The 25468-nt window shown below is 40.3% G+C and overlaps 1 protein-coding gene across 2 annotated transcripts in view; it reads right to left on the bottom strand.

Moving 5' to 3' along the window:
• DOCK1 (dedicator of cytokinesis 1) overlaps positions 1-25468 on the bottom strand; it is a 361394-nt gene that overhangs the window by 127110 nt on the left and 208816 nt on the right. For both annotated transcript variants that reach the window (XM_082222828.1, XM_082222829.1), the window contains exons 28-29: positions 22013-22114; positions 13923-14017 (exon numbers count right to left, since the gene is read on the bottom strand). In XM_082222828.1, coding sequence (XP_082078954.1) covers positions 13923-14017; positions 22013-22114 — 197 coding nt within the window. The remainder of the gene's footprint in view (positions 1-13922; positions 14018-22012; positions 22115-25468) is intronic.

Below are 25468 nucleotides of genomic sequence, written 5' to 3'. Positions count from 1 at the left end.
CATAGGACTTTGTTTCCAGTTTCCTCACTATCTGGTTCCACTCTTCTGCACACATTCCAGTAACTCAATTCCCTTCTTAAAATATAGTACCCAGAAATGACCAGTGCAGAACTGAGTGATGTTTATACAATGTGCCTCTTAATACAGCTTAAAATAGGGCTAAGTTATATGCCAGAGTTACTAGCTACCAAGAATCACCATGGAGTTCACTGGAATTTTCTACTGCCCCCACTTCCCACCCAGTTATAAGCAAGCAACTTATGGGTCTGGACCTTATCTACCTACACTGCTTTCTTTCTAAACATGCAATCTGGCCTGCCATTCTAAGCATCCAGTACACTGCAAGCTGTGTTTGGTGAAGAGAGGGAAGGAGGCAGAAGATTCCTCTATGCAAAATTTTCTCCAACTAAATTTCAACTGGTGCAGTTGAATCCAGACTGGTGTGTATGTGTGTATATGTGGGAACTCTGCCCATGTTTTCTAATTTCCTCATTATTTCTATCATCAATACAAGAACCTATTACCAGATAAGAGGATAGTGTTTGGAGCGAAGGAAGATGGTGTGAATAAACTCTGATTATCTTTGCTATCCTGATTTTGTGAACAAATCCTAATATTCTGACAATCTGAATGGTAATACAGCACTTAATTTCCTGTGCCATGGTGCCAAGGATCAGCAACAGTAAATGTTACAAACATCTTTTTTGTACAATTCCTGTACCGATATAGTGAAAATTGCCCCTGGAAAAACAAGTAAAGTATTGCAGCCACTTTTCAGAAATAGCTACTACCTGATAATGACTTATGATAAACTTTCTGAAGTAGTTCTATTTTAATTTAACACATTTGCCTCTATTTAATTACTTAGTTCACACCATAGCTTTTCTAAGTAACAAACACATCAACGCGTTCTTGCTCCTGACACTTGCTATGACAGAGTGAAAAATAGCAACGCTTGCAATGTGACTAACACCAGTTCAGTGGCTTGCTTTATATAAATAAAGAACAAGCTCTTGCAAAGCTTCACTTAATTCAGAGGTATTCAAGATGATTTTGCAAAAAACAAAAACAAAAAACAACTATATTCAGAAATTTGACATACCAGATAGGGCTAGCTCTAGGGAGGTTGAGAGTGCATCCCCAAATAGCTCACCAAATAGCTCTTTTGCTGTATCCCTATGGTGATCAAAAGCAAAGGCACTTTTTCACATCCTCAATGCTTTTTTTTATCATCTATATCAGGAATGAGGAATGGGAAACCTGTGGGTCACAATATGTTGTTCGACTAACTCATTACCCTGACCACTGGCCATATTAAAAGGTAAAAAAGTTAAAGGACCCCTGGATGGTTAAGTCCAGTCAAAGGAGACTATGGGATGCGGCGCTCATCTCACTTCAGGCCGAGGGAACCGGCATTTGTCCACAGACAGCTTTCAGGGTCATGTGGCCAGCATGACGAAACCGCTTCTGGCACAATAAAACACCGTGATGGAAACCAGAGCACACAGAAACACAGTTTACCTTCCTGCCACAGCGGTACCTATTTATCTACATGCACTGGCGTGCTTTCGAACTGCTAGGTTGGCAGGAGCTGGAACAGAACAATGGGAGCTCACTTTGCCATGGGGTTTTGAACTGCCAGCCTTTCAGTTGTCAAGCCCAAGAGGCTTAGTGGTTTCACCACAGAGCCACCTGTGTCCCATATTAACTGAGGCTGAAAGACATCCAATAACATATGGAGGGCCACAGGGTTGCCACACTTAATCTACTATATATTTTTGAAAGTGGGTTGTCTGTTTGTTCTCTCTTAAGTTCAGAATCCTCTTGAGATATCATTACCTAATTTGCATGAGGATTTCCAAGGTGGAGGCAGAAGTTTTTGTTGACATTCAGGTGCTGGCTGTCACTTTGAATGAAGATGGAAGAGTGAAACATGGCTTCACCCAATTTTTGGTGTGATGGGTCCAAACTAAAAAAATTAAACTCACAAATTAAACTATCAATTTAAAAATCACAGTGCTCTTTGGTTTATAAAAATTCCCAGGTCAACCAATATATAAAGAACAGTATCAGATAGCTTGTTAATTCCAGTATTGTAAGACTGACGCAGTTCCATGCTGTTTTTCAAGGAGGTGAATATTAACTATGACCCATAAAAATAACAGTTTCTTTCTTTCTCTCTTTCTCTCTTTCTTTCTTTTTCTTTCTTTTTCTTTCTTTTTCTTTCTTTTTCTTTCTTTTTCTTTCTTTTAAATACAAATCCACTCAATAAGACAACATTTCAGGGAAAACATTTCACCTCAGTTCCTCTGCTGAAATTATTTCCTGTATGTTTCAATTATTTACATTAATTTTAGTAACAAGATAGCTGCATTCCTCCACTCTCTAGCATTAAATGTACAGTGAACTAAATTTGCATGGCAATATTTTCCTGACTTAGGGCTCATCCACACTTCTGCTTGGCCTGCAGGTTTCACTGGAGAAATCCACTCTTTACCGCTTAATCAGAACAAATGTAAATCAGGTTTTCTGCGGATTGATGTTTGCTCCAATTCAGCCATAATGTTTTCAGGGAAAGCAGTGAGGCAAATGGAAAAGCACTTGGAGTCGTGCTTAAAAAGCACAGGACTGTGGAAAATCTCTTAGACCTCTGCTTTCTAGGCCCGGGACAAACAAAGTTTGCGAAAGCCCTGAATCTGAATGAAGTGCTGGGTATATTACAGATGCCTGTCTTCCCAGACAGCATGTTTCTCAAGTTATTTTAGCAAAATATTTCCTGAAAGTGTCATCTACTGCCATATAATGCAATTAAGTAAGTGGGCCAGAAGAAGCCTCCCTTTGTTAAATGATGTTGAAATCTTTGCTGACTAGGACTAAACAAAAATAGAACAATAGCAATTCATCTGGAAACACTCATACCAGGGAACATAGTTTAGATAAAGGGCTCAGATCCCTTAGGAATAAAAATGCTCAGAGATTCTCCTGCCCCACCAATACAAGTCCAGTTGTTCTGAACCCCTGGCCTACCTGGCAGTATGTCAAGTCTAAGTCCAGGGATCAAGCCACACGAGCAAAGTCCAAAGGTCAGAAAACGCAGCCTAGGGTCAGTTAAAGTAGCCAAGTCTGAAGTCCAGCTGTCAGAACACAGTCCACAGCCAAACCTGAAGCACACTCCTGCATCATCCAAGCCAAGCTCCATCAACATGAGAAGTTGAGCAGACACAGCACCTCAGCTCTGCTTCCCTTTCATACTTTGCATGCTGATTGCAGCATCTGGGCTTGACGAGGCATATGACCCTCACCTGTTCTGAGCCTACTCCAGCTGAGGAATCACTCACCTTCTCTCAGAGCTAATAAGCCCCACCTGGCCAACTAGGGAACTGGGCTGTGGGCCCTTACCTGCCAGCCTCCTAGAGTGCCACTCCTGCTATTCCCTATGCCTCAGAGCCCACCTTGTTCATCGGGACAGGGTCCCCTCTGGCTCTGGGTCCTGCTGCTCTGGTTCCTGTGCACTAACCTCCATCCCCTCGCTATCCTCTGCCACCCTGTGAGTACTTCTTTCCCCATTCCCTGCTTGCTCCAGTCCTGGCTACACCACTTGCTGGGGTCCTCTTTTTCCTCCTCCTCCTCCTTGTTGTCCTGCCAATTCAATGACACCAGTAGATTTCTCCAAAACCACCTTGCTGTCATCAACAAACTCACAGTTTTCTGTATTATTATAGTGAAATGGGGTTTAATATGTAAATATTCCACAACACACATATTTCAGAATTTAAGCTGCACCCGATTTGCTTATTACCATTTTAGCAGAACAAGCATTGACAATAATAAATAAAAAGTACTGGAGAATGTGACTAAATAAGATCAAGTAGCAGCTGAGCCCTCCAGCAATACAGACACAAAAGACTGTATATAAAAAGAAGGGATATACATGGGAAGTTCACTGAACTAAAGAACACTTTAATTTTATAGATCTCATTAGCTTCATAAAATACATTTCACATTCAGAAGGTCTTGAAAATATTATACCTTCCATCAATCTTTGAGAAGAAATCACTAATGAACACAGAGGCTTCCAACTCCATTTCTGGGATCACCTCATTGATTAATTCTCTGCACAAGCACAAAAATATCAGCTTGTGTAGGATGCATTTTATTTAGGAGTCAGTTCCCCCCTTGCTTTTTCAAGTTTTAGAAATGTTACAGCTGCTGGTTTTTCCTGCAAAGCATATTTTTACTCTCATTTATCCTTTACATTTCAAGTTCAATCTTTACTTTCATTTCTAGTTCAATTAGCAATCGATGCAATCTTGTTATGGGAAACCCTGATGCGTCTTGGAAGCTTGGAGCAGAGACGTTACGCTAGTTTTATCCAGCACGTGAGTCACTATTGCTTATTGGGGAGGATGGGAGGGAAGGTAGGCACCATGCAAGCACATCAGTGGAGTCAATTTGCTGCACCTGCCAGTGTGTTTGCATTGTGCCAGTCTCCCTGCTGCCTTGCCCCTCTCCTTTTCGGTAAGCAGCAGCAACACACCTGCTGGGAAGCTAGCGAACCAACTCTGCCCCACCTGGCAAGCTGCTTCTGCCTCCATCTTAACACCAGCACTGTTGGGCAAGCTTCACAGGACAGCTTCTCCATTACTGATCCTCTTCTGCAATATACTATAATGTCATAGGAATGTGCGGGGTACATTCTGCGACAAACCTTTTGGCTGCATGGGCCATATCTGTCAGGTGAGTGGGGCTGCTCACCTGCCTATCACAATGACATCATGTGCAATGTGCTTTGAACTCCCAAGGTCAGGCCTTCAAACACCTTGCAAGGCACTACTAAAAGGGAGGCTCTTTTCCCGTTGTTTTAGCAGAGAATCTCATGAATTTTGCATAGAAGCTCCTGCTAAAACAATGGGTGCTTTTGATCCGTAACCCTTCATGATTCAAGGGTGGGTGGGTATCAGAACCTACTGCTGAAAAGGCAGCCTCTCCTCCCCCTGCCCTGCTCCCACTCCCATGTTTAACTGGGATTAAAACTCAGTTGGTTAGAGTTTGGTGCTGATAATGGCCAGGCTGCATGTTCAACCCCCTTAAGGCACATTCCTGCACTGCAGGGGGTTGGACTAGATGATCCTCATGGTCCCTCTTAACTCTATGATTCTATATCATTGGAAGGGTGGTGGAGGGAAGAGGAATGGCAACTGTTCCCTCCCCTGCTCATAATTAGATGATACAGGATATTGAGGATGCCTGAGAAGCTAGACTCGCCCTCTTAAGCATGTGGCACAACCTTTTACAGCACACATGGTATCTTTGGAAACCAATTCAATTTAGAAAACCTTCACTAAAGATCAAAACCATGAAAACCTCTCCAGTAACACGCAACAGGTTAGCGTCAAAATAAAATAAATCTTAATGAGTAAATTAGCAACATAGTCAAAATCATATTCCCTCAATAATGATTTTGGAAATTACTGAGGCTCAGATTAAAGCAAACTTCTATCTTATCCGTATGCTTGAGATCCTCAAAACTGCCCTTCCACATCCCATTGAATCTCCTTTCCCTCCTTCTGCTCTGTCCTCACTTGACCCTCATGGAACCAAGTGAAATGTGGGAGCCTCTAAAATGCCAGTAAGATTGAGGACATTGAGAAAGTGATAAGCTAATAGCTGTAGATTCAGCATGGCCATCCACAGACTTAACAAGAAAGGCCAGTTCCAGTACCAAGGAAACAGGTGCCCTGCTCAAATGATACCAGACACTGTCCAAAGGGCAGAAGAACACTAAATACTATTCTGTGGGGTGGCAGGCTTAAGTAATTAATGTGGAAACTAAGGGAGCCTATAAGGATTAAGAAGGGAAAGGGATCGGCTTAGATCTGTTTCCGAATCTCATCTCTACAACAGTACCTCTGACAAGTTCAATTTCATTGATGCAGAGTTATCACTTATAGGCTTGCTACAATAAATCAAAGTTCTAGGAAATAGATGGCTTAAGAAACAGATCCATTATAGTCCACACGCTGCTAGAATACTAAGTCCCTAAGCACACATGTGATGTCATTATCAACAGGATACTAATGTCAAGCAGAAAACTGCCTCAATCTTGACTGTCAAAGATAAAATTTTGGAATAGGAGCCTTTTTTCTCTTGCTGTGTAACTCCAATTGAAAGAAGCACTGCGCCAAGGTTTCTTTTCCTTTCTTTCTTTCTTTCTTTTTCTCGTTAGGTGTACATAAGAAAAGCACCAGGAGAAATAAGGATCTAAACAACATAATGTGTGTGCTCACTTTTAAATGTTAAAACATGACAGCTACAACAGAAAGGAAAGTTATGCTAAAGGTCAAGGGATTGTGGAACTCGTTCCAAAGCTAGGATTCTTTTAAAAATAATGATAATGATAATCATCATCACAACTTATTCTACATACAAACATTTAGTATATTACAGACGATTCTTGTCTGCACGCAAAAAGATCCACACAGAGCTTCATAAAGTAGGGTTACCAGACGTCCCCGGTTCCCAGGGACAGTCTCCGGATTTGCAAATGTGTCTCCAGACAAATTCCAACCCCGGAATGTCCCCAGATTTGCAAATCTGTCCCCGGGAAACGTGGCAGCCGCCACCTCAGCAGCCCGGAGCCAGCCTGTTAGCACTACACACTGCTGTGGCATCTGCCATTTTTCCTGCGCCACGGCAGCGAGCATCTCCTGAAGCCAGCCAGAGCCAACTGCACTACCAGGCTGGCCCCTCCTGGGCAACGGCCACCCGTCCATGACTCCCGAGCCTCCCCTCATCTGTCAAAACAAAGGGGGAAGGGGAAAGGAGATCGGGGAAGGCTCGGGAGTCACTGGCGGGCGGTGTACCATTGCCCAGTTTTTTTAAAAACTTTGCGCGTTTATGTTTCATAGGGTGCAAAAGAAGGGCTTTGCACCTTTATACAATATGCATGTGTGCTTGGGCCCAGGGTCTTTGGCCTCACCATCCCCACTACTGACTCCCTGTTGCTACTCAGCTTAAAAAAAAAAGTGTCCCCGGATTCATTGAAAAAAATCTGGTAACCATATCATAAAGCCCTGCTTACTTCTCCTACTCTCTACTCCCCCAAGTATACATGTATGGCAGAGTTGTCTCGGAAATAGAAGATGTGTATGCATCCCTTCCGATCTGTCAAGTTACATAGAAAGCTTGTCTGAATGACTGCACAGACCACACCCATCTGGAACATGTACACCAAAGGGGAGGAACGGGAATGTCTTTATCTGTTCAGGAGACACCGACACAGAGAAAGATCATGCTCACCGTTTTTAAGATCTATAAATATATTAAATATTTATGGCATGTGAAGAATAGTTAAGATGTGGGCCACATTTCTTAAGTTTCAATGTACAACTAGTGATACCCAGAGAGTTCACTTCCTACTACTCTTCTGAGTTAATTACTTGATTCGCAGTTTTCATACAAATAAAGCATCTACCAGGGTATTTTGGCTGCACTCCTATGTCCATTATCTTAAGTCATCCTGAGGTCACTATAAACGCTTGCCCAGATTCCCATATACAAGGTATTAACAACAGTATTCTTTTCACCATCTGGAATTTAAAGAGGAGCTTGGAAGAAGGTCAAGATGGGTTAGCAGAATGGGACATCTCACTACACCACAATATTGGACAACAGCCTGAGGATGGAACAAGTACAGGCAGCAGATAGAAGGCAGAGGATCTGAGACAACCCTGGCTAGATATGCAGGATTTAGTTATTTTCATCTCCTGGCTAATTAAGTGATAGAAAATTTGTTCGAGGAGAGTGTATCGGCGCAGTGGATCAAGCTTGGCATAAATCATTAGGTTTAAAATATGACAACGGCAGAATTTCAAATCATTGAGGTTTTTTTTATTTATTTAGTAAATTTGAATACTGCCCTTCATCCTTAAATCCTATGGCGGTTGTCCCATCATTTCCTACTTGCTCTGACCTACAATTTAGGGTCAAACTAGACATGGCATTAAATGTGTCTTTGCATTTAATGTGCACACTTAAGAAAATTCAAACAGTGTGTGTGTGTGTGTGTGTGTGTGTGTGTGTGTGTTTGCTTAAAATTAAGTTAACCCTTTCATCCCTTGCTGCAGTTTTGTCAAGAACCCTTTCTCTGTCACTGCTATTTTCACTGGAATGAAATTTCCATTGATATTTCTCATCAGCAGAAGCAAGCATCCATGTGCTACAATCTGACAGGAGCTGCTCATAGGAGCTGATAAGCAATAGTTCTTCAAGTCCTGCAAACTAAATCTTGTGTATCATGCATTTAAGTTTCCAGCGCACCCACATGTTGGGGACATGTTTAATTAACAGTGAGAATGATATGAAAATCCTAAAAATAAGCTCCAGGGAAGCACCTTTTTAATAAATGGGTTTATGACATTTGGGTGCATATTTAAGAGCAGAGCACACACATTCCTGCATCTTTCTGCTGTTTGTAGCAACAGAGTAGTCTATACTATACTCTTGACATCAAGACTAGAATGAAATGTGATGTTGAACAGAGATTTGCCACTGAAAACAACAATAAAATCAATAACCATTTCGCATGGGAGTTCAGTTTCTGGCCTCCACGCATCGGCAAAGAGCGTATAAGCATGCCCCACCCCCGTTCTGCCCTTTTTATGAGTTTTTTTTTAAATACCACTTTACATTTACTTTATATTTACATTTATATGTTGCTGCCATCATTTTTGTATTTTTTTTAATGTTGACATTTTTGAATTTGGTATATTATGCTTAATGATTTATAAGCCTTCCAGGATGCAGTAAACATTATATGATACTTAAGAATTTTTAACCTTCGCCCCAGATTAATTTGCATTGCTGTGTCAGCTCTCAGTCACGGCGGAACCAATCTTGGCCAACTCACCAACTTAATCGAGAGGAGGAAGAAAGAGGTTGGCGGGGGGAACTCAACTGCAACTGACAAAGCAGTATTTTTATTTCTTAAAATGGATAGGAACTGGAACCTAGCTTGAAAAGGTAAATAACTATTTCTCAAAGGACTCTTATTTATTGACAGAAAAATTATGTTATACATAATGTACAGCAAACACAGTCTACAAATATTCCATCATGTTAAAAGCCATTGTAATTTGGCTTTGACTTATTCATCAATCGAAACACACTAGGTGACAGAAATCAAAACAGGAATTGTACAATAGACTAGATACTTTTTACTTCAGCATTAAACAGATTGTGACAATGTTTCTAAATAATGCTGTTGCACATGGTTGAAGCTGCTCTTGTTTGATGTTGACGTGAAGACAACAGACCCTACGGGTTGAATACCACTAAATCATTGCACAAACAAAATGATAACTGATTGAGCAACAAAATCTGTCCCATCTCTTCTCCATATATATCCCCAGCAGTGTCCCCAAATCTTTCCTGGATGGTTGGTGTGTGTGTGTGTGTTCTGGGGCACATGTGGGTAGGAAAGAGAGTGAAAGTTCTGTTCAAGCATTGTTGATCTATTTTGATTGTATCTGAAAAATCTTTTAACAGAATACTAAAATGAAGAAGAAGAAGAAGAAGAAGAAGAAGAAGAAGAGGAGGAGGAGGAGGAGGAGGAGGAGGAGGAGGAATTTAACAGGCAGGAGAACACCAATAGGAAATTTGGGAGTGCGTGATGACTCAAGACAAAATGTTCTGGACAATTATGCGGAGAACTTCATCCAAGAATGCATTGGCAGAGACTGTTCCTTTTAATCATGATGATAAATGTTTTGCTTTATTCGGTCAACCACCACCAAATAAACATTTCTAGAGTATATTGGTAGCAATCAACCAGGACAAAAATCTAGTGGAAATCAATTACATCCTCTAACGTAATTCCTTGATGAATAAATTTTTTTAAGCCAGCTGATGTTAATTCGATTTTGCAAGCACTGTGCATACAGAAGTCATGTACAGAGAAAGCAGAGTCTGAAGGCTAAAGTCCTATGCACACTTACATGAATATGATGTGCCATCAAAACTTAATATATAAAAGCAAAGAATTAGTGTTGTAAGGGGCACAGAAGATATACAGAAGATGCTTACTTATCGCTGTGGTGGTTGGGAATTACTTTGAGAATTTGAAAAGCATATAATGCTCAAAATCTGCGGGTCACTAACAAAGTACTGATAAGGGGAAGAGGGGCTACATTGTACTGCACGCTTGTTCTGAATTCTGTATACAAGTGACTCCCTACTTAAGAAGGGCTTATGTTTTGGGGAGCCCCCCCACACATAAAGGAAATTGCATAAAGTGGGGAGCACCCGTTAAATGCCCTCTCTCTCTTCAATCCATACCAAAATGACTGTTCCAAAAATATCCACAACTAGAATTGAAGCTCTGGGGCCGGCAGAAGGCTAAAGGACATATGGGAAAGTGGCTTCTGCTGTGCTACCCCACACTCCAGCTGTTAGGTGAGGCGGCTGAGCAGCATAAACTAAGCCCTTGTGTGCCTCTGGTCTTTGGGGGGGGGGGCTTCCATTATCACCAACATCCTCTTTGGGCTCTGGGGAGGGTCTTCTTCTGAGCCCTGATGACTCTCCAGCTCTCTCCCGCCATTTCCAGGTTTGAATTGAATTGTTTAATTATTTCCCGGTGCTGCACATATACATGGTCACGCATGAGCCCACCACTCCAAAAAACCTATCAGCCAGATTTTACTAACATGGTACACAAGCAGCACAGAGTTTTCAGCTAGCACAACAGGGCTTCCTCCCCTGATGCATGCCCATGCCTCCCTGAAATCCAATCTAGAAGGTCAGAAGAATCCTCCAAACAGCACATGGCAGAGAGGAGGAGGACAGGAGGTATCATTCTGTCTAGCAAGCAGCAATTCTTGCTCTGGCAGAACAAACGTATTAGTGAGACAGTGAATTCCACCCTGTAGTTTTAAGTCATTAAGCAGCACTTCCCGTTTTTCAGTGACTTCATACATTTCAAAGAGTATACTGTATTCCATAAATACTTATTGAGCACTGATATGTCAAGCACTGTGGATATATTGTATTCTGTTTTAAAGAGAGAAGTAGTATATGTCTGTGAAAGTCTCATAAACAAAAAGAAAATGAAATGTGACCCCCCCCCTTTAAATGGATTAGAGCCCCATTTACTTTTGACAACATGAAACTCTTTCAGTTTCAATGCACATTTAAAAATGAATGTAAATACTGACATTTCACAGTGGAACAAAAGGTTTAAGCTATGACTGAATAATGTTTTTATATTTTTGCTTTGTCATTAAGCAGGTAATGGAAGGGGCAAACAACAACAGTTATTTGGTGGACATATTATTTGTTGAGATGCTTCTGCTTAGAGTTAGTGATTAATATGATTAAAGGGGACAAATGTAGCATTTTATACAGAATGATACAGCATATGAAGTAAGTTGCCCAATGATGCTCCCAAACATTTTAATTAAGAACTCACCCAACTGACTTTTGTCTTGGGGTCCTTCTACCTGAACAAAGCTACCATGCATTCATATACATCTTTCAATGTTATGCGGTGTTGTATTTATCTATATTCAGTACCAGCAATCTACTAACTAAGCATTCTGACTTGGAGTATTCTCCCTGCCCTTGATTTCCTCATTAGCGTTGTTGAAATCCTTCATTAAATGTTATTAAATCAGAATGTCTTGCTCCAATAAAAAAAACCAACCACCTAATTTCCCTCAATTAGTAAAAATGTTGCTAACTTCCTGAAACATGGATCAACAATTAAAAATGCTTGATTTTTAAATGGCAACTTCCTGGCTACACAGTTTTCCTACTAGCATCACAGAGCACACACTAATATGTACAAAGGGGGGGAATTCATTTTCCTTGTGGCCAAGCAGATGACAGTTACTGTGGGCAACTAAGATTTATCGTTAATGGCATTTGGGGGGAAAGAAACATGTTGCATTCCTCATCAGCTTTCTACATGAGTACAACAAGGCATTGACAAGAACTCCTGTCCAGTCTAGCCTCAGAGCTGTTTCTCACTGCCTTTGAAAGACACAAATACACTCTTGGGAGTCGCACCCTTGTCTTGTGCCAAGAAAACAATCTTCAAATGACAACTGTAACATGCACAACTGTGTCAGGTGGAACTCATGCTACCTCTGGAGTTTTGCTCACTTTCTTCCTCTTTAAACCACAGCCTTCTCTTTCATGACTAATGTGACAACGCTGCCCAGAGTCTCCCTCAAAAGAAAAAATGGACAGGTGATAGGCTAACATCTTCATAAACTGCTGTGGGATAACAAATGTAAACTCTGTCAAAGCTTTCTCAGCCACTTACATGTATAAATGCAGTAAAAATGCTAAAGCAAACAGAACTCTGAAGAGCCTTCACATTAAAATCCTAAAAAGTATAATCCCATGCATGGCAACATGCAAATGAAATAGCTACTCAAAAGTACACTACCATACACAAGCTTTTGGCCAAACCTCCAAATGTACATATATATTTTTAAAGATGTCTGTCAATAACAAGTGAACATAGAATTCAAATATGCCTGCTTTCATTTTAATTAAGTTCTATGGCACAATAAACTTAATTTGAGAGAAGCTTTTGTATCTTCTCTGCCAAGGCACCATAGTTTAAATATTTTGGCACAGCTGCAGCTGAACTCTATGGCAGAAATAAAAACACACATAAAAAGGATTTCAAGTGCAATAATCTTATATCTGAGGAAGGCACTCCAAAAGCAAAACTTTGATACAAGCACCTATTGTGTGTTGAATACATCACTCAGGCAGTTTGGCTTGAGAACCTGCAAAAAATGTGGAAGTGAGAGGAGCAGAGGGCAAGGGGGGATAATCTTCCCATCATATTTTGAAGCCCCCGTTCACAGAACTTTTCCAGGTAGCTAGTAACAAAAGAAGCACTCAATAGGCTTTAATAAGAGGTTTTCATGTACTCATTTAGAATGAAGGTTAAACGGCACTTAGAAAATACAAACAGTTCAGTAGCACTCGGGGAGATCTGATTAAATCCAGTGGTGGTCAAGGGTATTAGGGGAATGGTAGTATGTCTGGTGGGGGGGACGGGACACTATGCCTTCTGGAAAAGTTTGTTCACCTTTGGTCCCGACCCTGCACTCACCTTTCACCGGTGGGCTCCTATAAATGACTTTGGCTGGCTGGCTAAAACAGGTGAGGGTAATGGAATTCTAAACAGACATCCCCACTAAATTTATTGCAACAGTACAAATACATCCATTTTACAAGAAACAGGTTTCATGGTTTAAAGAGAAAACACACACGGACCTTGTGGCGTTTGCCCTCCTAGCTGTGTGACATCACACTGGGTTCATAAGGATAGGGTTAACTAATTGTAAAATGACTAACCTATAGGAACCCAAGGGGAGGAGTTAGAGTTAGAGTTGTTAAGAAGTCAGTCTGGGGTTAGAGAAAAGAGAGAGAGGACAAGTCTGTGGGTTGGGCTAGTCTGATATGAGAGAGTGAGAGAATCGGTTAAGAGGAGTCAGTCAAACAGTTGAGATAATCAGTCAGAAGGCATTAGGAAGGTATAGGCCGGTAAAGAAAGTAAGGTTAAGAAACTGACAAGAAAATTATCTGAGAAACCATAAACTTGTTAATGCTTACAAAATAAACTTGTTTATTTGGTTTGATTTTAACAACTGTCTGTCAAACATCCGGGGACCCGTGTGATCGCCACAGACCTGTACCTGAATGTTCGCTCCCTTGACTTGTGGCACAACAGGGAATCAATGGTTTGTTGAGAAAACATTAAACAAAATGAAAAATACACATTGGAAAAGGGAAAACGAAGCTTAATAGACTGAGAGCATGCAGATACAAACACTGCACATCAACACACATCAGTATTGAAATAGTAATTTCAGGTATGTTCGGTGAATTTCATTTGTACTTACTTATTCTGCATCATGTTCATGATAACCCAGTCAGAGGGATAGACGTTCTTCCCAATGAGATTCTTGAACATGATAAATGTCTCCATCAAGAAGTCCTGAAAGAATAAGGAAAACATATGAAGAATGTGTGTGTGTGTGTGTGTGTGTGTGTGTGTGTGTTTGATGGAAGCTGGCTGAAGAAAAAGTCACTAGATTAATGTCCAGATTTCAAAAATTAAGGACAAATATGGCAAAACTAAACAGCTCTAACCAATGCAATAAATTACTGTGATAAATGAGTTACTGTAATAAACAATAATTAATTACTTGATTACACAATATGATACTGCTGAACATAATTAACTTGCTGGATTGATGACCAGATTACAGAATTACTTCTTGCCGGACAAATACAGCAGAACTAACCAGCTCTGGCCAATGCCGTACCAAGAGCAGACTGTTGTGCAGCAAAGTTGTATCGCAGGAATTTATTGCAAAATCACAACAACAAAAGCGATATAGACTGAAAAGAAAAAAATACAACCATGCAATGTGTAATGGATGCCTTGGATTAATATTTAAGGAATGGTGGAAAATATGAAGAGCTAAAGTGCAGCTGATGTAACGGATTCATTTTAATTTGCCAAGATTTTTAATGTTATGTTGCAACATATTAGCTTCTGACCCAACAGGAGTTTGTCATACATATAAGAGGCCAAAAGTTTCAGTAGATGGGGGCAGAGGGGGTGGGACCACACACACATATACATTGATTTTGAATCAAATCCCTAAATTCAAAGAGTGACTATTGTGCTGTCACCACTGTCATGACTCACACCCAAGACATTGGTGAAAAACAGTATTTTGACAAGAATAGAATGACCTTGCATTGCAGACTTAGAATTTGTGATTGACAGTGGTTAACATGTGTTGTTTGCGTTACATAAGGGAAATGTTTTATTCTAGGCACATACTTAACAAGCTCAGTAAATGTGTCCTCACTTTAAATGATCAAACTGCATACTTTACTACTCTTCCTCCCCTGTATCTTGGTAAAAGCTTAACATTTCCTTTTCTAGATCAGCCTAAATAGTTTGCTGACTGAATTATCATAGAGTCTTGCTTTCATTTAGATGCATGTTTTTCTTCTGAATAAAACGGTTTGCTACCTTGCTTCATAACTTAATAATCGAGACTTCAGTAGGATTTATGCTTATGTGAATGGGGGCAGATCTGGACCTACATAGTTAACTCTGAATATTTTATGGTTGCAGATGCATGCTCTCTTAAAGTAGATTTCATTTCATACTTTATTAGTTGTACAGAGTACTTCTGCTGTTGGATTTTCATATTTTTTTTCCTGCTGCGTGCAAGATGTATTTCCATATACTTTGCAGATTAACTTGAATATTTTACTAATCATGAAGTTGAAGGAACAGATTTTGGTATTGATTTGCTGATTCAGCGACAACATGCTTAATCTGTTTGCATTTATGCTTAAATGCTCTCAGATTATAATCAGAAAAAACAAGTTTAATAGCACTTTTATTCCATCAGGATGCATCAGACAGAGCTCCTGCATTCTCCCTAGCAGGTTCCATTATAACTGGTAATTGGAAAAAATTACCGGTATATACGTTAAAGGAAGTGGTGCCTGGGTTTGCTGTTTTTTTCTTCCTTCCTCATTCCCTTTTCCTTTTGTGCCATGTCTCTTCGGCTGTAAGCCAATAGGCAGTCCTGTCTTGTTTTTATTTATCTTACATAAGCCACAGTGGGAGCTCATAAGCAGGATAAAATTGCTTATATATTTATATAATTATGTTTTCCTTATTTTAAGAATAGGAATGCTGGTACCTGTTCTGCCACTGTACCTGCCCTGTGAAGCCCACTGGGCACAGATGTCAATCACCTTTCTGCCTTCCCTCAATTCTTGAAATAACCAAAAGGATGGGGAAAGAATAATAAAAAATAATTTTAATAATGTTATTATTTATACACCACCCATCTGGGGTAAATAATTTAAATGAAGGCAGGGTGCTCCTTTCACTGGTACTACTGCTGGTTTTTAATTTCCTGTCTACTTTCTCCCAAGGGAAATCCAGCCAGGCTGCGTCAGGGGGGGGAAAGGTGAACATTTAGTCTTCCATCTTTTCTCACTGCCCACAAAAGAGGGAAAATACCGACTGGAGTATGCTAGGGTGAAAAAAACAACTCTCATTTAGTTTAACTATTCTGACATATTTATTTATCATTTTCTTTTGAGAGGATTTCCAGAGAAGACCAAGTGCTCAGATTGGCAAAAACAAGTTTTGTTTTTGTTTTTAAAAAGCTTGGATTGTTTGGGAACATTGGGAGATTCAGGGTAGATAAAAGAAAGCAATTCTTTGCACAGCGCCTAGTTAAACTATGGAACTTGTTCCTTCAGGAAGCATTGAGGGCCACCAACTTGGATGGCTATGAAAGAGGATGAGAGAAATTCGCAGAGGACAAGGCTATCAATGGCCGCAATGACTATGTGCTGCCTGCACAATTTGCCTCTGAATACCAGTTGTTGGGAATCGCAGGTGGGCCTAGTGCTGCTGTGCTCATGTCCTGCTTGTGAGCTTCCCACAGACACGTGAGAACAGGATGCTGGGCTGGATGGGCCTGGTCCAGCAGGATCATCTTTAAGCTGCATAAAGGTAAAGGGAGCCCTGACCATTAGGTCCAGTCATGACCAACTCTGGGGTTGCGGCACTCATCTCGCTTTATTGGCCGAGGGAGCCGGCATACAGCTTCCGGGTCATGTGGCCAGCATGACTAAGCCGCTTCTGGCGAACCAGAGCAGCGCACAGAAACGCCGTTTACCTTCCCGCCGGAGCGGTACCTATTTATCTACTTGCACTTTGATGTGCTTTCGAACTGCTAGGTTGACAGGAGCAGGGACCGAGCAACGGGAGCTCACCCCGTTGTGGGGATTCGAACCGCCAACCTTCTGATTGGCAAGTCCTAGGCTCTGTGGTTTAACCCACAGCACCACCCGCGTCCCAATGTTAAGCTGCATACAATGCATGCAACTTTTAAAAATACCACTCTCACAACAAAATTGTAACACCAACGACAGATACAGCAGATTAGAAACAGCTGAATAGAAAAGGGGTAATTCCATTAAAATCCCTCCATCTGGCAGATCAAATGCCTGCCAGGCAGGAATAACAAAGACTGCACAGCATACAAGGTAGATGAGCCTTGCCTGCTTCAGCATGTCCTTTTTATTTATTTAAAAATTTACACCTTGCCTCATCCACAGCTACTCAAGATAGCTCCCAAAGAAACCAAAACAGCATTATAATTATAACACCTGATCTAATACCCTAATTATACCAGTAATAATGTTACAGCACAGTCAGTGCAGAATGACCATATATTAGAGAGAGTGTGGGAAAAAAGAGTGAGGTTCAGAGCATATTTGAAAAGGCATTCAGCTACCCCTCTTTTAATGGAGTTTGTTGATGCTGTGACACAGAAAAGCAGCATGATTAATATTATAAACTATTACTCCATCCTGCCTATCAATTTACAGTTTTGTGCAACAGGAAAGAATATACTCCCCCTCACCCTTCCATCAGGCTCTCAAATGTTTTACACACCATGTAACATGGGCTTTTCCAGCTTAAAGTGTTTTGTTTATTTACTTATTGTTATCTACAGGCTGGCCTATAAGAAAGGCTCTCAGGGCAACATTACAGGATAAAAACAAATCAAGTTAAAAACCCAATTATAATAACATGAACAACATATTAAAATATGATGCCGCAAAACACAAACAGTGGAAAAATAAAACAATGTCTAAAACAGATTTAAAAAGCTCCAGGGATGTAAAAGGCCTGGACACCAAATACTCATTTAAGTGGGTGTGGAGGTCAAGAACAGCAGGGGTTCCCCTGTGCCTCTATGGAGAAAAATGGATCAAAGAAGAGCAGCCAAACCTGAACCTTGTTCTTTGGGGGAATTGCCATCCCATCCAGGACAGGTTGGACTCCCCTCACATGAACTGACAAACTATGTGTTAATAATCATTCTACCTTATAATAATAATAAAATAATAATAATAATAATAATAATAATAATAATAATAATAATAATAATAATAATAATTTATTATTTATACCCCGCCCATCTGGCTGGGCCTCCCCAGCCACTCTGGGCGGCTTCCATAAAAACCAAAAATACAATAAAATATCACACATTAAAAACTTCCCTGAACAGGGCTGCCTTAAGATGTCTCCTGAATGTCAGGTAGTTGTTTATCGCTTTGACATCTGCTGGAAGGGCGTTCCACAGGGCGGGCGCCACTACCGAGAAGGCCCTCTGCCTGGTTCCCTGTAGCTTTGCTTCTCGCAGTGAGGGAACTGCCAGAAGGCCCTCGGCGCTGGACCTCAGCGTCCGGGCAGAATGATGGGGGTGGAGACGCTTATCTGGACTAAGCATGTCAGCTGGGTTTGGTGAGAAGGCCACTTTTTGATGCAACTGCTTCCTGGAATCAGTGTGTGATGGCCTGGGACTCGGGCTCGGAACCAGAGGAGACGCAATCTGCACCGGATCCTTTGCCTCAGGCATCATCTGAACCAAGTCTGGGGCCTGATCCTGAAGAGTCTCAGTCTATACAGGTTCCCCTGCAACAAACACTAGCTGGGCTGAGTCAGGGGCCTGAGCCTACCCTGGCTCCAGATGCAGGGATTACCTCGTTGCCTTCAGCTGTGCCATCACTTACAGCCACTCCACTACCGGTTTGGTCAGGGGAGGCTGAGGCAGCCCCTGGGTCTAGTGATGATACTGAAAGGTACAGAGGGATCCAGGAAAGTTAAAAGGATGACACTTTGCCTGCCGCTGTCTCAGCAGAAGTTATCCCATGGTAAGACCAAGGCAGTTTCTGTATCAAAAGCAGGCCCCAAACCTGATAGAAATGGGTTTACAAAATCAGTTTCGGCCATGAGGATTTACAGCTGGCTGCCCATCACTCATTCACAGCCTGTCCCAAAGAAGGAACACTAGCCATTGGCCAATAGTTGTTGAAACTGTCAGGTGCACTGTAGGTATTTTCCCCCAGGAGTGGTCATTAACTTGAGAAAGAGCAAACATATGTGCTAGGCTGCAGAAAGAATTTAGCTCCATTTACGCCACTAGTGGTAGTCTTCAGGATAAAATGGAGTTTACAAAACGAAAGAAAAAGAGGCCAAATGAAGCCAAAAGATCAACTGCTTTATAGCAGAAAGCAGCAATGAAAGTAATTTCCACATTTCCCAATAGTATTGGGGTCAGGGTAACAGACTTCCAAAGCAATACTTAAACAGACACAATGGGCAATTAAACTCTTAAAATGAAAGTACAAGCTTGACCCTGACTGAATAGGATCTACATAGCGAATTCTTTTCAGGCTCAGAAACGGCAGAATATGTTCCTATAACAATTCATGTGAGCAACTAAAGCTGAAAATCCTAAGTATAATCAGAGGGCATAAATCTCACTGAATCCAAGAGGACTTAATGTAAATATGCTTAGAAGTGGGCTGTAAAAGTCTCACAATTATTGCCAAAATCAGGGGTACCAATCTGGGACCCCCTAATCGTTGTGGACTGCAACTACCACATTCCTGACCGTTGTCCATACTAGCCCAGGCTGATGGCAGTCAGAGTCCAACAACATCTGAAATGCAGCATGTTGGCTACCCTGGCCTGATCTAAGGAAATGGCAGGAGAAAGAATATACAGTTCAGGTTGCCTCATATCTCAAAAGAATTGTAGAGCTTGGAAAAATGCAAAAAAAAAGTGGCAACCAAAATTTTCAAGAAATTGGTGCACTCAGATAATCCTGAAATAAAAGGAAGCTAGCACTGTATTGTGAAATAAGCATTCATAAATAAAATACAGTTACAGATAGGTAGCCGTGTTGGTCTGCCATAGTCAAAATAAAAAAATTCCTTCCAGTAGCACCTTAAAGACCAACTAAGTGTATCTGAAGAAGTGTGCATGCACACAAAAGCTCATACCAAGAACTAACTTAGTTGGTCTTTAAGGTGCTACTGGAAGGAATTTTTTTATTATAAATAAAATAATCACTTTCTTTTTCATGTGTCCAGGAGGTACAAAGGGATAGAGGCCATGAGCAGTGTCAAAGCAACAGTGCACCACTCTAACTGAAGCAATGGTTGTGACAACTGTTTTGAAAAATAATTTTTTTCCATTCGAAAGAAGATAACTTGTTTTTCATATCAGTACTCAAAGCTCTTCAATAGTTGCCATTTTGTTTCTCTGCACAATGAAGTGCTGGCTTTCATCTAAAAGTCATAAACAGCCTGGACTAGCATTCTGAAGTTCTTACTGTCACACAAAGCTGCTCATTTGCTAGGAACTTCAGGTGAGATCCTAGTTCAGAGACCCTACCTTCAGAGGCTAGTTCAGTGGCTTCGAAGGCCTTCTCTTAGGTCCTTCCTAAGTTTTTCCAGCTATCTTTTAGATACCAGGTGCACAAGGTTTTGTTCTCTCAAGCCCTTGGCAGCATATAGTTATGGTACTGCTTTCACTGATAATTTCTACGTAAGCCACATGGAGATATGACTGGTGGAAAGGCAAGGAATGAATCTTTAAAATAAATATTTTAATTAATTTATTCATTTAACAAAAAATATTTCTCTTGATTGTAAGCTGCTTACATAGAATGGTAAGGACAAACTACTTTCACTGTCATTAAAAACACACACACTAAATTTAGACAGTTGATTTATTTCCAAAGCTTAGGTAATGTTTTTTACCTTGGGGAAAAACAATATAAACAAATATTTGAACCCTCAGGAATATAATTTGAAGCATAGTTGGATTCTAGACTGGTTTTTTACTTTTTGCATGGGTTTGATAATATAGGTAAACGTGTGTGTTTACATTCATAGGTTGAATATGAAGCTGTCTTTGCAGAATTAGCCCTATTATTCAAAAACCCTTACTACTGACACATGCTTACAAAATATTATTAAAATGGCACTAAGTCTGATTTGCTGTAGCTGAAATAGCCAGCCCAAAAAGGCACCACTACAGAAATGATAGCTAACTACAGTTCATTAACACAGAAAGAAACCACCGTGGTTTAATTGACTTGACTGCAGGATTATGCTAAGAAAATGGTTCTTTATTCTTCTCCTATTACATATATGCTCAAGCAAATGAATACAATTGGAGAATATCTGAATCACATCTGCAATAAACTGAGAAATCTTATGTCTGTTCTTTGCCTCCACAATGTTGTCAGAAGATTCAATTCTCACTCAAACTCTTTAAAATGCTGTACCACAGAATCCAACTCCCCTAGGTAACAGAATTTGTAATCTAACACAGTTGATCAGACTTCAGGTCATCTGCTAATTAATGGATCTCAGCCAACAAGTTTGGTTGTTACTTTGCAGCATGCATTTGCCATATGGCAATGATAGTTCCAGGTCATTAGAGAGGTATCTACTTAGCTATAAATTCCCTTCTATTATGCTCTAATTAAGTTGTACTATGCACTCAGAAAGAAAGATTATAAAGAACCTTGAAGAGTTTCACTCATTACAGGCATTAACAATAAAACATATATTTAAACCTAGCATATGAAGCTATATTGCTTAAAATGGCAGGTGCACAAATAAAAATGAATTTAACTAAACAAAGTAAATAAATCTGGCATATAATAGCAACTTAGGACAAGGTAGGATGATTCCAGTTGAAAAACATTAGAAGAGAAAGTTCAAGGGAATATCCCGAGAATAACTACTGAAGCTTATAGGTTGGTTTAAGGTTAGGTCTAGGATTCAGCTGAATAAAATCTTGTTTTCCCACCACAACACCAATTCCTTAAGCCATGTTTTCAAATTCTGATTTTCCTTGAGTATCAGTTGTTTCATCATTTAATATCAAGGCAATGAAACAATATTTGCTCTTCACTCAGGAGGTAAGCAATGCTTCATCGATTTTTATGTCAGGTCATGAGGCACCCATAATTTTTTTATATAAGCTTTATAACTTTCTTTGTCAAATAGCAACAAAAACCAAACATCAATGCAGGAAGAAGGGGGAAACAAAGTTTCAGGCTGAACTTACAACAACATCCGATCTCATCTTCCCAAAGGTCTTGATTAAATGGGCATAATGATAGTCTTCCATTTGTCTTAAAATAGCTGTCATGCTTGCAACAAAGTTTCCCTGTAAAAGAAGAAAGACAATCAGTTAAATAAGTAAATATGCAACGCAAGACGCAGCTGGACTCCGGAAACTCCTGTAGGCATGTTGCAAAACGTACAAGTCAGAATATTTTAAAGAAATTCCTTAATATAACCCAAAACTCATTCTCCCATGAAACCATTGGATCCTATAAACTCAAAAGAGAATCCTGGAGTTCAGAAGGCTCTCCAGAACAGCATTTGCTATGCAGGAAGGTACATATGCAAAAGAGAGTCTGAGACCGGCACCCCCAAACTTGGCCCTCCAGATGTTTTGGGACTACAACTCCCATCATCCCTAGCTAACAGGACCAGTGGTCAGGGATGATGGGAATTGTAGTCCCAAAAATCTGGAGGGCCGAGTTTGGGGATGCCTGGTCTGAGAACATCCAAAACTTTCCTTCCTCACACAACTGGAAGTGACTTCAGCTCATGCAAAAGCTCCATTAGATCCAGACAAATCAATCCAAAAGCATGCATATTTTGTTCCTAATTAGATACAGCATAAAATTCAAAAAAGTACTTTCTACCTTCACTACAAAGTGTTACCAGAAAATTACAAAACAATAAGGGCTCACATAATCTCACTGTCAAATAAGGGCAATAAAATGATTCTTATAAGAAGTATCCTTTGAGATGTCTATCATTTTTCATGATGTATTTCTATGCAAGGTCACAGGATTTATAAAACTCACAATCATTGTAATGTCATGCATAGCAAATATATTGATCCACACATATGAGATGAAACCAAAACACACTAGTTTCTTCCTGTGCTCGGTGCCTCATTGCACTTAAAACAACCAAATAGCTGATACAACTACAGCATTTTCTAAAACTACTCTTTTAAGGTACAACCTCATGACAGTGGAATTGTTTGCTACTGACTACACTCGGAAGTTATGGGTACAGTTGTGATTTGCAAACTCATGGCCTCAATGACTAATTATCTACATTTATTTCTGTTTCTGGTTAACAGCTTTGATCATATGCATATGCTAGCCTAATTCTGTTTGTTTAGCAATTTAAATTATGATGAAGAAGGGCAACAACCAAGAGATTAATATGGGGCCTGAGGGAAAATAATATGCAAACTTTCTATATGAATGGAAGCTTAGACTGTATGGAGTTCTTCAAGTGTATCAATACTAAAGAAAGATACTTAAATGGACTTATCTCTCATGTACATTTGTGACTTCTTTTCTCTTTAAATGGCTAATTATTTAAGATTAATGTGTGTAAACACAAACCCTCTCCTTCATCTGCCAATACCTTCAGCATTTATCAAGAGATCCTAATCCTCTCTTTTGTAATTGCACAGTATTTCTCTATGGGAATTACTACGATTATGCTGATAAGCAAATAAAGAAGATGAATCATTGCAGAGAGAGACAATTACATTTTAAAAATCTTATTAATTAGCATGGTTAAGAGCTAGAGAGATGAATAGGTTAATCCCATTAGCTAACTGTTATAGTTCTGTAGAAATGGAGAATAAAAAAAACATTTTTTTAGAAAACCTGACTTCTATAAAATGGGTAAAAGGATAACATGTAAAGATGGTAATGAGTTCATTATGACACAGTTGTTTTTTATTTTAAAAAAACTGATTGCATCAAAAGAGTCCAGGGATGAGGCAAATGAAGGCACTTCCATACTTTCTCTCAAGTAAAGCTGATTTGGTGCAACAATACCAGATCCTCCCCCCAAAAGATCAGATTTTTTTTACAATAAGGAAAGTGATGTGAAAATGCACTGGAAAGTGTGAGATAACATTTGCTTGATGCAAGGTCATCTTACCTCCCTGAAAACAAATTAGAATGACCGTTCAGTAAATAGGCAACATTATCTAATATCCCTGCAAACAAAATCAGGGTAAATGCTCACCTTAAGACTAACCATGCAATCCTATTCAAAATAAATATGCTGAACGCAGTTCAATTAGTGAAGAAAGTAAGAAGGTATAAAATAACAACAACAACAACAACAACAACAATAATAATAATAATAATAATAATAATAATAATAATAATAAATTACTTATACCTCACCCATCTAGCCAAACCTCCCTAGCCACTCTGGGCAGTATATGGAGGAGGGGCCAAAATTGCCATAATCCAGGCCCTCAAATCTGGTAAGCCTAATTAGCATTGTGTACTTTCTTCCAATAGCTTTTCTGCTTTTGGTAAGCACCACACCCACACACACCCACACACACCCACACACAAGCATGAGTCTCTCATCTGTCCTAGCTTTCTTTTTCACTAAGAGCACAACAGAACATGGAGGGAGGGGGGAGTTGTGGTTTTCTAACTGTTCCTCAATTAATGTGGAAACAGAAAGCTGGACCACCCTACACTGGGTAATATTTATTTATTTCCCACATTTTAATCTTGCTTTTCAGACAATTATGATATCACAAAGCAGCTCATGTGAATACAGAAGAGCTGCCCTACCAACCAAGCTTACAAATAAAAAAGACAAGGCACCCGATGGGAGAAGAGTGGAAGGAAAAGATGCCACAGGGAGATATTCAAGGCTAGAACCAAGTGGTGGGCACAACCATTCATACGAAATTTGAGCCAGATTGATCTTCCCTTGTTAACATTCTTGCCTGAATAGCAGTTGGTGACTCTTGGCACGCCTGCTTTCTGAGCAAAAATCAGCTAATAAGTCCATATGGCAACCACAGGATAGACTTTTGCCTGTCATATGTTCTCTTTGCTCCCGGGAAATGTCAGTAGCAAACCGTTCTGTTCTGAATGTCAACAACAACAACAGCAACTTATTACTTGTACTCTGCTTATTGGACTGTTTCCCTCCCAGCCGCTCTAGGTGGCTTCCAACAGAATATAAAAGCACAACTGAACCATCAGACATTAAAAACTTCCCGATACAGGGCTGCCTTCAGATGTCTATGGAAATATGTCTAATGTTGATACCAACAACTGGGTGCACATGTTCCTTCCCACTCAGGTACTTAAGGGTTGACGGCAAGGGTGGTATTCAACTAAGGTTTACTCAGAGTAAAGGTAAAGGGACCCCTGACCATTAGGCTCAGTCATGGCCGACTGTGGGGTTGCGGTGCTCATATCGCTTTATTGGCCGAAGGAGCTGGGGTACAGCTTCCAGATCATGTGGCCAGCATGACTAAGCCACTTCTGGCGAAACCAGAGCAGCGCACGGAAACGCCGTTTACCTTCCCACCGGAGCGGTACCTATTTATCTACTTGCACTTTGATGTGCTTTTGAACTGCTAGGTTGGCAGGAGCAGGGACCGAGCAACGGGAGCTCACTCCGTTGCAGGGATTCGAACCGCCGACCTTCTGATCGGCAA

The sequence above is a fragment of the Podarcis vaucheri genome (genome assembly GCF_965113315.1).
Source record: "Podarcis vaucheri genome assembly, chromosome: 5".
In the NCBI taxonomy this organism is placed as follows: Eukaryota; Metazoa; Chordata; class Lepidosauria; order Squamata; family Lacertidae; genus Podarcis; species Podarcis vaucheri.
Note: the sequence above shows the minus strand (reverse complement) of the source record. Positions and strands in the feature narration are given on the sequence as shown.